The sequence below is a fragment of the Portunus trituberculatus genome, chromosome 48, assembly GCF_017591435.1.
Source record: "Portunus trituberculatus isolate SZX2019 chromosome 48, ASM1759143v1, whole genome shotgun sequence".
In the NCBI taxonomy this organism is placed as follows: domain Eukaryota; kingdom Metazoa; phylum Arthropoda; class Malacostraca; order Decapoda; family Portunidae; genus Portunus; species Portunus trituberculatus.
This window is the reverse complement of record NC_059302.1, coordinates 11825776-11843160: the sequence shown is the minus strand read 5'-3', so window position 1 is coordinate 11843160 and position 17385 is coordinate 11825776. Positions and strand designations below refer to the sequence as shown.

The 17385-nt window shown below is 39.4% G+C and overlaps 1 protein-coding gene across 2 annotated transcripts in view; it reads left to right on the top strand.

Annotated features, from left to right (window-relative positions):
- Positions 1-17385, top strand: part of LOC123498837 — a 56563-nt gene extending 39178 nt beyond the window's left edge. For both annotated transcript variants that reach the window (XM_045246299.1, XM_045246298.1), the window contains exons 6-8: positions 1222-1341; positions 15094-15322; positions 15807-17385. In XM_045246299.1, the coding sequence (XP_045102234.1) occupies positions 1222-1341; positions 15094-15322; positions 15807-16036 (579 nt within the window). In that variant the 3' untranslated portion in view covers positions 16037-17385. The remainder of the gene's footprint in view (positions 1-1221; positions 1342-15093; positions 15323-15806) is intronic.

Here is a 17385-nt window from a genome sequence, read left to right as displayed (position 1 = left end):
AGGAATAGGAGAAAATAGCCATAGCTGGGCATGATAGGAAAATTTATCACTAACTGTTAAATTGTTAATGATAACCTTATTGGTAATAACTGATAATCAAGAACTGGCAATTAGTTTATTATACAGTAACTAATAAACTGACAAATCCAAAATTACAACACTAGCAAGAAGAATAGTGATGCATTTTAAATAAAAATAATTGATAAATTCAAATCTTTATTCTTGTCTCTAGAGGAAACTTAGAAAATTTTATAAAAGTTGAAATTAGATTTTTATCATATATTTCTTCACTAATGAAAAGTATATTGTTTTAAATAAAGTAACTACATTTGATTTTGGAAATTTATAATTTCAATATACCCATACTCCAAAAATTAGAATTATTGATTATCACTTATTTGAAACCAAAAGAAACAGTGTGCCCAATGAATTGATGAAATGGGAATAATAATTATTGGATAACCAATGACTCAATATCATTACCACAATAAAGTGTGATAATGCTCACCTATGAAAATAATCACCGGCTCAAATGGTGTTTGGTTTTAGCACAATTATAAGAACAAGAAGCTATGTGAGGTGCATGGTGCTGCTGAAAGAGGCAAGTGTGAGATCCTGTGATGTAGTCAACACTGCCAGTTTAAGAAGAGAATTTTTCAAGATGTGCACCAGAAAAGATGGATGCATAAATTCAGATATTAAACGATTTGAATATTAAGTTTTTTCCATATACTGTGCATTTACAATAGTAGTATGTGCACTGGAAACCTTATCCTCTGTACTGCCTTTTTTTCATCACACACAACTGGCATTCCTGCCTGGTTTTGTTGTGCTTGCTGGTCTTCATGATGGCTTCTAAGCCCACATTTAGTTTTCCCACTGGTCAACTCAGGTTTTCAAGTATCGAATTGGCATTCCAAGGTGGAATACAAAGGAAAGCCAAACAGTAACAGACATTTTGGTCATTTTAAGGCTGCTTAGTTACTACTAACTAGCCACAGGGAAGAGAGATAGTACAGGACAGAATAAAGCTCCTCTCCACTCACCTCTCCTTCCAGCTTTCAGTGACATGGAAAATAGTTAGGAAAAGTATCATGCAGTATTGAAAAAAATGGCTGAGATATGCAAGGTGCGAACAAAGTGACTGTTTTTGTAGACCATCTAATCCTTTAAGGCAAAATAAGGACATTAGCCAAATTGTTAAGATGTGTGTTGTTACAGCTGCGGGCCATGGATGACTATGAGTTCCCTGACAACACGCTGGCACCAGTGAATGGAAGAATTCGCATCCTTCTGTCACACATGCCTCTCTTGACCAGAACAAAGAAGAGGATAAGACTGGTAGGTGTTAACTGTTAATCTATCTATCTGTATAAATCAGGGCAACTGTTCCACACTGGATATGCCAGAAATAGCACCACATGTTCACGTACATCATTCACACTGTTATCTTATAGATTCAGTTAATGTCCAGACCCAGGATGTCTATACAATAAGTCCTCGTTATATGGTAGTTCTTTATCCGGTAAATGTACAGTTACGGTATTTGGAAATTAGTACCCTCAATTTGATATACGGTAAGAAAAATTCACAGATATAGTATCCGCTCATGTCATCCAAGAGGGCCCAGCGCGGGGAAGCAGGGGTGATGATGTCATCCACACCACACCTCCCTGCCATTCACAGTACTGACTTTAACTTGACCACCCTTGGAGCCTGTTTTCTCTTCCCCTTCCCCCTTTTTCTCTACTGCATTTCATATTACTTACATGCATTACTAATTAGATGAATAAATTAAATATTAAAGGGTCTATTGTAAGCACAAATATATTCATTATAATCATGGCAAACACTAAAAAACTACTACCAGAGGCAAACCATGCAGCAACTGATAAAGAGCACAGATGGGCCTGGCAAGCCCACTATCAGAGAAAGGTGGAAGTTGTATAACATCAAGCACGCCTTAGATAACATCAAGTCATCTTGGGACAAAGTGAAGATGTCTACCATGAACTTGGCGTGGAATAAAGTATGTGTTTCTTTTTATGAGGGGTCCACACTACTCCTGCATATTCCAATCTGGGTCTTATTATAGTACTTATCAATTTCTTCATCATTTCTTTGTCCATGTAGTGAAATGCTACTCTAATATTCCTTAGTAAATTATATGTTTCTCTAAAAATTCTATCAATATGGCTTACTGGTTGATTGTTTTCTTCCATCGTCACTCCTAAGTCCTTTTCCTTTTTGACTTTCTCCAGTTCTACTCCATCTCCCATCTTATAGATTCCCATAGGTCGTCTTTCACTCTTTCCCATTTCCATGACATGGCTTTTGTTCACATTGAATTCCATTTCCCACTTCTTACTCCATTCCCAGATCTTATTTAGGTCTTCTTGCAGTATTTCACAATCCTCCTTTTGCTTTATAACTGCACAGTTTCGTATCATCTGCAAACAAATTTATGTAGCTGTTCACTCCTTCTGGCATGTCGTTAATATAAATGAGGAAAAGTATTGGTGCCAATACTGACCCATGTGGCACTCCGCTTTCTACTGCTCTCCACTTTGACTTCATATCTTTAACTACCGTCCTTATTTCTCTCCCCCTCAAATAATTTTCTATCCATCTCAATGTGCTTCCTTTTAAGCCACCCTTCTCCTCTAACTTCCACAGTAATCTTGCATGTGGCACTTTGTCAAACGCCTTTTTAAAATCCAAATAAATGCAGTCAACCCATCCCTCTCTCTCTTGTACTCTATCAACTATTCTAGAATAGAAACTCAATAAATTAGTTACACAAGACCGTCCTTTTCTAAAACCAAATTGGCTATTTGATATTAATTTGTTGTCTTCAAGGAACTCGATCCATTGTTTCTTTATTATTCTTTCACACATCTTGCATATTACACTGGTTAGTGATACCAGTCTGTAATTTAAAGGTTCTTCCTTCCTTCCGCTCTTATATATGGGAACCACCTCAGCTCTTTTCCATTCTACTGGCACTGTTCCATTTTCTATTGAGCATTTTATGATGCTAGTTCTTCCCTACATTCTTTCAGTATTCTGCCTGAGACTTCATCCGGTCCCATTGCCGTCTCTTCATCCAGTTCTTTCATTAACTCTTTTATTTCAAGCTTAGTTACTTTAATCTCTTTCATATAGATTGTCTCTCTATTACTCTGTGGCCTCTCGAATTTGGATTCCTTAGTAAAGACCTCCTGGAATTTTTTATTTAATAGTTCTACCATACTTTTTGGGTCTTCCACCATGCCGTTCTCTCCTTTTAACCTTTCTATTATTTCTTTTGGCATAATTTTTCCATTTATGAATCTATAGAACAATTTTGGTTGCTCCTTACATTTTTTGACAATGTCTTTTTTGAAGTTCTTTTCCTCTTCCTCACCTTAACATATTCATTTCTTGCTGCTTTGAAGTTTTCCTTATTTGCTGGATTCCTATTTCTCTTCCACCTTTTCCATGCTCCACCTCTTTTCTCCTTTGCCTTGGCACACCTTGCATTAAACCAATCTTTCTTTCCTTCTTCTTTAGGTCTATATTTTGGGACATATTCCCTGACTTCTGTTTTGTATATTTCCAAAAATAAGTTATATTTGTCTTGCATTGTCTCTGAGATTTCCATCTCCTCCTAGTCTACGTTTTAGAAATAGTTCTTGAGATTCTCAATATCAGCCTTTCTGTAATTTAATTGGTCTCCTTTGTATGAATCGTCTCTATCTTCCTTTCCCTCTTCTATATCTATTTCTAATATTGCATGGTCACTCTTTCCCAATGGGCACTTATATCTTATATCATCATTCATTTGTATACCCCTTGTAAAACTAGGTCCAATCTCGCCCGTCGTTTCCTCTGAATCTTGTGCATTCCTTTACTCTCTGGTCCATCATATTGTCTATCATTAGGTTCAAGAATCTTTCTCCCAGGCTTCTTCCCCCATACCACTTTCATAATTTTCCCAGTCCACTTCTTTACAGTTGAAATCTCCTACTAATATCACTTTTCTCCTTTCTTTAACGATTCTCATTAGACTCCTTATTGTGTCACCTATCATGTCTTTATATTCTTGATTGGTCCATGAATTTGTTTTTGGTGGCACATATGTTACAATGATTGTTATCTCTTTTTTATTAATATGCATCTTAATATACAATACTTCTGCTTTTCCTTCCCCACATTCCATTTCATTTATCACTATCTCTTTCCTTAACATAATCATGACTCCTCCTCCTCCTTTATCCACTCTGTCTCTTCTCCATACATTATACCTATTGTCCAAGTCTATTTTGATTGCCTTATTTAGTTTTGTTTCAGCCAGGCATACAATATCTGGATTTTCTTTCTTTATGTAATCTCTTAATTCTAATTTACTTGATAAAACCCCGTCTATGTTCGTATATATATCATTTTTAGTCTTTTGCCTTTATCATTTTTAGTTAAACTTGTTCCACTTTTTTCTCTTCCTTCTTGTTTATATACCATTTCCTTATCCTGTCTCCTAGAATTCTCCAAAAAAATGCCTTCTTCTCCTCTTCTGACCTTTCATTATTCTTTTCCTTTACTGCTGCTGCCAGTTCATTGTATCTCTTCCTTTCTTCCTCATTTCTATTTTCTTTATATAGATATCCTTGCAGCCTTCAGTTTTGTTGTTCTATATAATATTTCTTCTGTTGCTGCTTGTGATTTTAGTAATATTTTAATTGGTCTCGTATTTCCTTCTTGATATGGTCCCATTCTGTTTATTTCTTCTACTTCCTCTTCCAAGTTCTGCCTATCTTCGTCGTTTAGATTCTTCAGTAGGTCTTTGACTGATTTCATTTCTTCTTTTTCTCTTTTTGGTCTATATTTTATATTTTTTTCTTTTATTCCAAATACGACTACACTTCTTTTTTTCTGCAATTTCTCTAACTAAATTTTCTTTTGTCTTGAGGACTCCTATCATTTTGCTTGTCATATTTTCTTCTTTTTCTTTAAGTTGTTCTTGAATCACCTCCTGAAAATCAGCCTTATCTTTCTTATCTTGGACTCTCCATGCTTGTACTTCTTTTTTAATCACGTTCTGTACTCTTTCCTCTTCTTTGTTTACTCTGTGTGTGTGTGTGTGTGTGTGTGTGTGTGTGTGTGTGTGTGTGTGTGTGTGTGTGTGTGTGTGTGTATACTTATTTGTATTTACTTAGTTATATTGTACAGGGTTCGAGCAGGGCTCATAGTGTCCTGTGTCCATTTCTCCATTTATCCAATTTTTCCTGAAAGTTATGCACATTATGTGCTGTAACAACTTCATTATTAAATGCATTCCACTTCTCCACCATTCTGTGTGGAAAACTGTATTTTCCAATATCCTTCACACACTGCCTCATCCTGATCTTTTACATAACCTCTTGTCCTTCCATCTTCTGTCACCAGCACGAGGTCTTCCTTGTCTATCTTTTCAATGCCATTGACTATCTTGTACATTGTTATTAGGTCTCCTCATTCTCTTTATCGGGTAAGGTTGGTAGTCCCATTCCCTTCAGCCGTTCTTTGTATGTTAGGTCCTTTAGTTCCATTACCATCTTTGTAGCAATCTTCTGTATCCGTTCTAATCTCCTTATATGTATTTTAGAACTTGGAGACCGCACCAGAGCTGCATATTCCAGCTTTGGACGTATCATAGTTGTGATGAGTTTTTTCATCATATCTTTGTCCATAAATTGAAATGCCACTCTTATATTAGTCAACATTTTATATGATATTCCAAATATCTTGCTTATGTGTTTTTTGGGATTCAGATTTTCCTGTATAATCACTCCCAAATCTTTTTCCATTTTAGTCTTCATTATTTGTTCCTGTCCCATCAAATAGTTCCGTACTGGTCTTTTTTTGCTCTTTCCTAGTTCCATTATGTGACATTTCTTGGCATTGAACTCCAGTTTCCACTTCTTAATCCACTCATAGATTTTGTTTATATCTTCCTGTAACAGCAAACAGTCCTCCCGGGTTTTGATAACTCTTAATGTAATTGATTATCCCATTGTGAATGTCATTTACATAAATCTGAAACATAATGAGGGCTAACACTGACACTTGTGACGCTACTTGTTACTTTACCCCAAGATGAGTATATATCTTTGATCACTGTTCTCATTTCCCTGTCCTTCAAATAATCCCTTGTCCATTCTAATAAAATTCCTTGCAGTCCTCCTATGTTGTTTAGTTTCCAAAGTAGTCTTCCATGAGGGACTTTATCAAAAGCCTTTTTTATGTCCAGGTATACTGTGTCCACCCATCCATCTCTGCTTTCCAGTCCTTATATTACTCTCAAGTAGAAGCTTAACAAGTTTGACACACATAACCATCCTGTCCTGAAACCAAATTGTCTGTTCGATATGACTTGTTCTTCCAGATGTTTAACCCATTTTTTGTTGATTATTTCACACAACTTTCCCATAATGCTTGTAAGTGACACTGGTCTGTAATTTAATGGCTCAGTTGCCTTTCCCCCTTTAAATATCGGTATTACATTGGCTCTCTTCCATTCTAGTGGAACTTTCCCTTCATTTAGTGAACTTGTAATTATTTCTCAAATTGGATCCAGTAGATGCTTTTTACATTCTTTTAGCATCCAGCCTGATACACCATCCAAACCCATTGCTTTTCTGACAACCAACTTATGCAATAATCTTCTAATATCCTCTTTGTGCACTGTGATTTCCTGCAATCCTTGTCAATGCAATGTTGTATTTGGTTCTGTAAAATCTTCTTCAGTGAACACAGTTTTGTAGCTCTCATTCATTATTTCACACATATTTTTCTCTGTTTGGTATGTCTTCCTTCCTTTTATTATTTTTTCTATTGTTTCCTTGTTCTTCATTTTGCCATTTATGCATTTGTAAAAAAGCTTAGACTCAACTTAGGTTTTACTCACAACATCTTTCTCAAAGTTTCTTCCTTCTCTAATAAATTATTCATTTCTTGCATCCCTGTACTGCTATCTGTTATTGTCATTTCTCTGCTTTATGAGTTTCTTCCAAGCTTTATCTTTTGCCTTTTTCACTTCTGTGCATCTGGCATTGTACCAAGCTTGTATTTTTTTCTTAACTCTATGAAAAGGTACATATTTCTTTACTCCTTCATTATATTTCTGTAAGAATATTTAATATTTTCCTTGTATTGTCCTTTCGTACATGATGTTTCTCCATTCAATTTCAGCAAAAAAGTTCCTTAATTTTTCAAAATCTGCTCTTGTATGATTTCATCTCGGTTTTTTGTAGTCCTCTGTGTAACTTATTCCATTCTCCTCCTGTATTTCCAACTCTAATATCACATGATCACTTCTTCCCATTGGACTGAGGTATTGTATGCTGGAAGAGAGCTCTGGTTTCTTTGTGAACACTCAAGTAACAATGGCTCGTCTTCCCCTCTGTACTTTGTTGACTCCTCCACCCACTGGTCCATTGTATTTGCCATAGTCAACTGTAACACTTTTTCGCTCCACTGTCCAGCATTATCCATTACTTCCATCTCTCTCCTTTTTATTTTTTTTACAGTTAAAGTCTCCAACTAAAAATATTCTTCCATCTCTTCTCAAAATATTATCTAAGCACTTAATCACCTCTCTGTGTATCTTTATGTTCTTCAGTTCCCCATGCATTTGTCTTAGGTGGCACATATGTACCTAACTATGATTTTCCTTTTTCTTAATTCCTTTGTTTTGATTGTTACTCCCATCACTTCCACTTTGCCCTCACCATATTGCACATCTTCCACACATATATTATCATGAACCATTATTAGCACTCCTCCTCCCCCTTTATCCTTCCTGTCTCTTCTCCAGCTATTATATCCCTCCTCTGTAAAGTTAACCTGGATCTCCTTTCTTAGTTTTGTTTCAACAATGCATATTACATCCAGTTTTTTCTCTTTCAAATAATCCTTAACCTCCAACATGCTGGATATCAACCGATCTATATTAGTATAAGTCACTCTTAATGTCTTGCCTCCTCCACGACCTCCTCCTTCTTCCGAAGGTACCACTTCTTTAGTCTCATATCTCGAACCCTCCAATAGAAATTCTTTTCCTTGATCACCGTTCTTTTCTTGTTTTTTTTCCTTAGCTTAATTTCTTAGCAGTTTCTCTTTTTCCCTCTCCTCTAAGTTCAATATCTCTTTTTATCCATATACAGACAACCCCTGCTTAACGAAGGTTCACACAATGAAATTTTGCTACAACGAAGCTTTCCTTTTACTACCATTTCCTTGTTTAACGAACACCTTACTCGCTTTAACAAAATTTTATCCTGGTAATTTTTTCAGAGTTTGAAACCCCAGCGTATCATGCAAGCCAACAGGCTTTTGAATACACCAGCGCCTCTCGTGGACAAAACAAGCACCACTCACTCCCCTAGTTCAAAACAATAACAGCGTCAGCAGCAGCTCGTCTTCCCTCACTCTACATGCCACCAAAACACCGTGCAATGTCAACTAGCATTGCTAAGAAGACCAGGAAGTCTCTTACTCTCGAAATGAAGCTGGATATTATTCACAGACACGAAAGAGGCGAGAAAACTAATAGCATTGCTTCCCACCATGGCTTGACTCCATCTACTGTCTACTATTTTCAAGTCAGCAGACTCTATTAAAAAAGGCTGGTGAGATCATATCTTCCTTGCAAGCTAAAAGAACCACCTGAACTCATGACTCTGCAATGGATAAAATGGAAAACGTTTTGGAAATGTGGTACATGAGTTTTGTATGTGGTACAATGATGCACCCTTTGTTTACATTCCACAGGTTGCTAGCTAGCATATTTCCCGCTCCACTCTCCCTCCCTTCATAATTTTAAGATCAACATTATAAAGTTACATACATACATTAGTGTACATTATAATGACTTAGTCTTAAATTAAACTGCTTAAATGTTTAACTTCATAATTTTTACTTTCATTAAATCTTTTACTGTACTATGATACACTCTCGCTTTGTTTACTCTCAATGGAAGCTCAAGTCAGGGGTTAAACTTGTTATAATTGGTTCGCTTAATGAAAATTTGCATAACGAAGGTTTTTAGGAATGTAACCCCTTCGTTAAGCGGAGGTTGCCTGTATCTTTATGTTCAGTACCATTGGTCAGCTTCCTTTTCCTTGTCATAATTTCCTCCACCGCCACCTGCAATCCTATTCTCACTTTCATTGGTGTCCTATCCCCTTCACTAAATCTTCCCAACCTATAGTCCTGCTCCTCCAACAATGTGGATTGGGTGTGGCTTGTTGGGGAATTCCCGCTGTACAGTGGTGAAGCATGTCTCATAGCCAGTGATGCAGCAGAGTTCTAATATTAGTAAAACTTTAGCAAATATGGTCAGCAAATATACATACGCATTTAGCCTTAGTATTACAACGTATGAGAGAGCAGTAAACTTATTATTGATAATATATTCATAAGCCTGGCAAGAAACGTGGCATACATATTTTACAGTGTTGCTAAAAAAAAATAATATACTTGCGGTTTGGGATGGGTAAATAGTTCCATAGTTATAATTAGATTATATCGTGAAGGAAAGTACTTTCAAATAAGCTGACATAAGTAAGAAAAAAACCACATTCAAATCTTCACGGCAGCAACACCAATCATGCCCGCCATCCATACAGGTGACGGGAGGTCAGCTGCGGTGTCCTTGACCAGGAAGAAAGAGAGGGGGAGGAAGAGGGAGGGGTAAGAGAGAGGGAGGAAGAGGGAGAGAGGAGGGTAGCCAACGAGGGATTAAAGGTATGGCAGCGCTGTCCTCCCGCTATTTCCCATGGGGGCCGCACCCAATCCACATTCTTAGACGAGCAGGACTATAATCACTTCCTCCACATCATGATCCAACTCATGTGTACTGTCCTGAACCTGTTTGATAATAGTTTTGGTCAATTCTCTCACTTCACGTTCTCTCGTGAACTTGTTTGGATTTTTTTTCCTTTATCCCAAAACTCACAAAACATTTCCTTTTATCCACTGTATCTCTCACTAGATCTTCTGTATCCTTAATTATTTGTATAACAGGGTCTTTTGTTTTTTCCTGAATTTGTCTCTTTACTACCTATGAAAATTTTTATTTTTTTTCCTCTTCCTGTTCTTGTTTCCATGTATTTTGTAGTTCCTTCAGCTTGTTTTCACCCAAGCCACCTTCCATCCTATCCTCAATCCCATCCTGTATTTTTTTCTGTAAGCTCCTTAAGGAGTTGTCATTGTCTTGACATGTAACTTTTAGTACAGTAAGCCCCCGCACTTGGCGAATCTCAGCTTGGCGAGATTCGCTTTCGGCGGTAGGGTGGCCATGGACCACCGAGTGCACGCTTGGCGATTTCAATTCAAACTTGGCAGCCACATGGTGAACCACGTGGCTCCCCAGTGACATCAGACCTCTCTCTAAACTTATTAGAACGCAGTGTGAGAGTGCCCCTCAGCCATTTTGTTTGTTCTACCCTCTGTTCTGCTAGTGTGGGAACAAATTCTGGTGATATACCACCAACATGGCCTCTACAACAGGTGGTACCGGTGGGGGTAAGGACGAAAGTGGGCGAGGGAAACGGGTTGCTGCCTTTATATCATATTTTATTAGCTTTATTTATTGTTTATTGGTCTGATTTGTACATGTGTTCAAATATATGAAGGCAAAAAATTTTATTTCAGCTCGAAAGATGGTATTTTAGGGGTCAAAAGAGGGACTTTGGCAATGACCAAAGACTGATTGAGGTATTTTTCAGGCAATTATATGGTACAAAGAACTCATGCTTGGCAAAATTTGCATTTGGCGGTAGTTTGGCCAGACTAATTAATTTGCTAAGTATGGGGCTTACTGTATATCATTTTGTTTCTTTATCTCTCGTATCTCCTCTTTTAATCCTTGACTGATTATATCAATCTCAGCTCTGTGTTTTGTGTTATCAGTATGTCCTGTTTGTCCATTAAACTCGATGTCACTTCCTTCATGCACTTTAACTCTCTTTCTACATTTATCAACCTCCTCATATTTCCTGTTTCGTCTCTAAATCCAGAAAAGTCTTTATCCATATTATCCTCAGTCAATCTCCTCAGTTCTACAGGTGTTTCAATAAATCCCAGATTTTCACACGATATCGTTTGTTTTGATGTCATATTTCTGGCTGCACCACTCGTTTTGTTTTTCTCTCCATTTTTTGTCTATATCATCCAAAAACTTATTTATTATGGAGATAGGAGAACCCTATGGTCCCCTAACCCCGCTGTACATACATCTAGGTCAGGCTCTAATGCCTGCTGTAGCTTGTTCCTTGGGAGCTAGCTGTTCAGCAAGCATATCTTCTCAGTGCAGCGTCGGCAGAGAGTGTGTGTGTGTGTGTGTGTGTGTGTGTGTGTGTGTGTGTGTGTGTGTGTGTGTGTGTGTAATAATAATAATAATAATAATAATAATAATACAGTTTATTAGACATTGCAGCCCAAAGGCTGAAAATTTACAGAAAAGGGGTGGATGTATTTGTACAAACTGAAAAAACAAAAAAACAAAACAATTAAAGACTTAATATTATACAAGAATAACTTAATATTATACTAGAATAAAGGAATGCAGTTTGTTAGTGTGTGTTTATTGCCTGTACCAAGGCTGGCACAGCACTCTTTTTGTAGCGGTCATTTCTGGCTCTGATGGGCACGAGTGTGTTGGCGTGCCTCACCGAGGTACGAGGACGCGGTGCAGTGGGGGAGAGGAGGTCACGGTGGCGGGGGTGGTGCAGCAGCCGGCGGCCCATCTGTTCCAGGAGTAGTTCGTGGCGGTCCTGTAGGGTGTTGAGCTTCAGGGCATGCAGGGCGTCTTGGTAGCTGGTATAGTTGCTTCCCAAGATCAGCCGACACGCCTGTTTTTGTACTGTCTCCAGTTGGCGGCGCTGGGTGAGGGTCTGTGAGCTAGACCATGCAGGGGATGCATATGTGAGCTTCGGCAGGATAAAGCAAGAATACACTCCTGCCAGCTCACCAGCGGGGGTTCCCAGGGTCTTGAGTCGCCGGAGAAGGTGTAGTTTGTAGGTCGCAGACTTGACCAGGTTGCTGACATGAAGTTTCCAGGTGAGCTGGTCGTCAATGGTCACGCCTAGTAGCTTGGCCGACCTGACCACCTGGAGGGAACTGTTGCCAATAGTGACCTGGGGGGGCGGGACTGTAGCATCACTAGTAGAGGTGTTTATGTGCATGACTGTGGATTTATTTGCGTTGATTGTGATGTGGTTGTTTGTCGTCCATGTGTGTAGTGTGTTGAGGAGTACTTGGAGTTGAGTGTAGTCTGGATTTGTGTTGTTGAGTGTGACGCCTAGTGTTGTGTCATCAACATATTTCCATCTGGATGGAGTGTCATCGCGTCATTGATGAGGAGGAGGAAGCAGAGAGGTCCAAGCTTGGTCCCTTGGGGGACGCCGCAAGTGAGGGGGCTTAGAGGTGGAGGCCGCTCCTTGGTACCTGACTACCTGTTGTCTGTCAGATAGGAAGTTTGCCAGCCATGCCACGATGTTGGGGGGGAGGAGCTTGATGGCTTTGTTGATCACAGTGTTGTGGTGCACTAAATCAAAAGCTTTTTTGAAGTCAATAAAGGTGAGGGCTACAGAGGTCTTTCGTTTATCCAAGTTACTGTGAATAAAATCAAGGAGGCTGATGAGGCAGTGTGTGGTGGAGGAAGATTTTACATTGCTGTATTGTTGTGGGTCTATGTGGGGGGCGAGGTGAGAGTAAGTGACTTTGGAAATAAAATCTTCACATAGGAGACTTGGGATTGGAGTGATTGATATTGGTCTGATATCGTTGAGGAACTGTGGGTGAGATGTCTTGGGGATTGGTGTGACATGCGCTGTTTTCCAATCAGCAGGACACTGGCTTTGGGATAGGGAGGCATTGATGATAGAACAGAGTGGGACGGCCAGCTCAGGTGCAAACTCATGGTAGAGTCGCATGGGAAGGTCAACAGGTGTGGTGGAGCGCTTAGGCTTCAGCTTAAGGATGGATTTAATGACCTCACTTTCCTGAATTAAGGGTAGCGGGGCGGGAGCGGGGAGGTAAGTCGGGAGGGAGGATAGGTCTAGGTGTGGAAGGGATTGACAGATATCTGAAAGGTGAATGTTAATCTCCTCAGCAGCTTGTTGGGCGGGATGGTGTGAGATGCCAGGGATGGGTGTTGATGGGTTGGTGAGGCCACATAGGTTCTTAATTTTTTAGTACCACTTGCTGATATTGGTTTGTTTTAGGTTGTGGAGTTTGCTTGGGTAGTGGTTAGCTTTCGCTTTCTTGATCTCCTGGATTACTTTGTTGCGTAAGGTCTTGTACAGCGAAGTATTTGTGTAGAAAGCCTTGTTGCGATGTTCTATTAGGCGTTTTATTCTTGGCATAATCCACAGGGCATCAGCTGGGTGAGTTCGCATTTTCTTTAGTGGGAAGTAGTTGTGGTATGCTGCCAGGATGGTATTAGTGAAGCATTCCCACTTCCTGTGAACGTTTTCTTCTTGCAGAACATCATTCCAATGGTGTTCGGTGATCCACTGTCCGAATAGGCGTGTTGCTGAGTCCGTTAGTGGCCTGTAGGTTTTGGTGTCATGTCGGGCGAGGTGCGCGATGGTGGGCGTGGGCCTCCAAATGACGGAGAGGTGCAGGCTGCGTCCCAAGGGGGAGAGAGCCTAAGGGGGTAAATAGTGTTGAGTCAGGTCAGTCATGATGAGGTCCAGGGTGTTGTTGCCGTGTTTTGGGAAATCAATCACTTGTGTGATGTTGAGTTGTTGCTCCAGTTCCTGAGTGTCTAGTTGATTGAAGTCGCCACACACCATAACTTTGGCAGAGGGATACCTTGCTCGCTGTTCATCCATGTTCTCGATAATGTGATCTATGAGGGCGGTGGCTGTAGGGGCACGGGGCGGGTGATAAACTAAACACAGTATCAGTGAGGCGATGTGACGGGGGTGGTGGGAAGGAGACAGTCGCACCCATAAGGTTTCAACTCCTTGTGGTGGTGTAACCGGCAAAAGAGAAGGTTGGAAGCTATTACGGCAGTAGAGTGCTAAGCCCCCTCCTCTCTTACCTGTCCTGAGGTGGTGGAAGAGCTGGTAGTTGGTGATTTTACATTCTTCAGGTACTATCTGCCAGGCTTCAGTGATGGCAACAACATCAGGCTCGTAAGTTGAGACGGCGGTGATTAAGTCGTCTAGTTTGTTGTTAAGTGAAGTGGCGTTGGAAAGTAGTACCGAGGGGAGGTCATACCACTGTCGAGGCACTTCAATGTGTTGATAGTGTTTCACTGGCTTTTGTGTTACTTCTCTCTTGGTTGTTGTGTGCACATGAATGTTTTTAATCACTTGCTTGCCTTGTCTGCGGCTACGGTTCCGGAATGTACCGAGTCTTTTGAGTTTATGAATAACACTCACTGTTGGGTAGCCGGTTCCTCTCCTGTGGCGGAGTAATGTTCCTTTGCTATAATGTTGTAAAGTTGCACTCATCTTCTTAGGCCTAGTAGGGTAGAGGGGGAGAGGTCAACAGGCTGACCTGGGCTGCTCGGGAGCGCCTGAAGCACGTCCGTTCCTGGTGAGAGGTCAGGTGTGTGTGTGTGTGTGTGTGTGTGTGTGTGTGTGTGTGTGTATTTAGTAAATATTTCTTTCTTATCATATGATGACACTGACCTTATCAGTGGCCACGTGTGCAAGGTGCACCTACTCACTACTTTCAGTGGCGACCATTTCTTGTGGTAGCCACTTTTCACTGCGGCCACTGACCACAAAAAAGTGGCTTATGTACACCCAACCATAAGTAAAGAAAAAAAATTAAGCAAAATGCCAGTGAGTTATGGTGCATTTGTAGTATTTTTGTTATTACCAGTAGAATGTACAAGTTTTATCTGATTACTTACAGGAAGTCCTAAAACAGAAAGCTTCTTTTTATGCTCAGTTGCATTCAATAACTTGCTGAAAATTATTAAATAGCTTCCTTATTTATAAGTATTTATTTATTTATTATATTAAAGGGACAGTGACTAAGGGTAATTGAAAATAGAAAAACCCCAATCTGGTGCCAGTCAAAATATTCTTAGCTTGACACATTTACTTGCAGGAAATCATCAAACAGAAAGCCTCCTTCATATTCTCTGGGCACGATCACGACTCCTTTCACTTCACTTCCACCAAGCATGCAGCTCACGCCCATGGCTTTGAGGTCCTCCCAAAGGAGAAGCAGAGGTGGCAGTATGAATCTCTGGGCCCTCTGCTGCACGAAATATCAGTGCCTACTTGCTCCTACAGGATGGGTAAATTGACTGCTGGCTATGGTGCAGCTGTTATTGGTAGGTGCTTGTGAAGTCTGTGTCTCTTACAGTATAAGGAAAAAGATTATGAAGTTTATGGCTTTCCTACAATACATATAAGAAGCTCTAAAGTTTGTCTCTTCCTACAGTATATAATAAGGGAATTTCTCTCTCTCTCTCTCTCTCTCTCTCTCTCTCTCTCTCTCTCTCTCTCTCTCTCTCTCTCTCTCTCTCTCTCTCTCTCTCTCTCTCTCTCTCTCTCTCTCTCTCTCTCTCTCTCTCTCTCTCTCTCTCTCTCTCTCTCTCATATCCAGGAGATTCATTCAGTAAGATCAGTTCAGGAGATAAAAAAAAAACTGAGTTGATATAGAAAGAAATCCTTGATAGTAAGCAAATATCGTGATGAATAGAATTATGATGGAAATATATCAGATGTATTTTAAGTATGTAATGAACAGTATTAAAGAGTTCAGTATTACAGTTTCTATTGTCTTGGTGAAATTTTGACTGTTGATGGTTTCAGAAAAGTCCGGGAGAATCACCTACACCGTGTTGTGGCTTCCTTCGCGCTTCACACAGCTGTGGATTTACCTGGGTGCCCTTGGCCTTATTATTTTTATTATGCTGTTACCAGGTATTCTATGTCTCCTCAGATGTTTTCTTTGTAAACCTGTACAATTCTGTGTTCTTACATCCACCATGATTGTCCAGGGTCTTAAAAAAAGATACAAGTGGTTATTAAGAAAAGGTTAAGTAGAGATAGGCTATAAAAGATGGATAAGAGACAGCCATGAAGCCTAAACTCTCTCAGAATATCTCACACTCACTGACCACATTCTACTTAACACCATCATCATCCCTAGCACTGTTTCTTGCAGTGAACTGAGGCAGCAGGCAGAGTAGGAGGAGAGTGCCAATTGAGAAAATAAGGCTCATCTATTGAAAGGGCACCACATGTCCTTCTTATAAACCAACCCACCTAACACTCTTCTGAATGAATGTTGCTCCTCTACACTTAAAACTTCAGGTGACTTCATTTATCTGTGAAGGTAATGAGGTATGCTTGTCTGTCAGCTTGTATCACTCTTCCTGCCTTTTTTATTAAGTTTTCTTTCACTTTTATATCTTTGTTACATTAACCTTTTCACTGTGATGTATAGAATTTAGAGCATTGAAGGCAATGTAAAACTTTTTTATAAGCATTACGAGAAAGTGAAAAGAAAGGAACAAAAATTTTTTTTTTCTATATCTAGACAGTACAATGTAATCAGGAAAGATAGCAAAAGTTAGTTCAGTTTCAGAGGAAATCCAGAAGAGATTAGAATAGAATGGTATTGATACATTAAGTGAAAGATTCCAGTATGTAGGACAAGATCACAGGAACTAAATGTAATTATTGGAGTTGATAAGGCAGGCTGGGAAATGGGTGAAAGGACTGCAGTTTGACTTGAGCATTAGAGGTGAAAGACAGATTTGTGGAGAAGACAAGCAAGAACCAGCGTTATGAATGTCAGGAAAGCTGCTGGAAAAGAAGACAATTTAATGGTTTGAATTAGCTATAGAACAAAAATACCTCAGTGTTTTACGAATAATGATAAGAATTTTGACAAGAAGAGATGGAAGGTAGTTTTATGAAGACAAGACAAACAAGAACCAGCTGTTTATGAACATGGGGGAAAAAAGGAAAAGAAGACAGTATAGCATTTAGAACAAAGAATTCTCTCAGTTCTTTGTGGGTATGTAGTGATATCAAGAGCAGTGAAAAGGCTAATACAGTGCATGTATGTTGACTTTTCAATGGACATATTCCCTATGCCTGAATTAACCTGGATTTCATGTGACAGCTGAGTGAGTAATGTGTTGATTTACGTGCTGGCAAATTATCTTCCATCTTGCTTTGCTGAGTCTTAACTTTTGGTCACATTGGTGAGATATGAAGGAAAAACATGCATACACTTGTAACATTATGGTCTTTTGCTTAACATTATGTCATAACTGCTTTCTATTTTGGTCTTTTTTTCTGCCTTCTGCTACCTTCTTACATATGTTTAGTTTTCTTGGCACAACAAAACTGCAGTAAAGGTCACAAGTGTCAGTTTGTT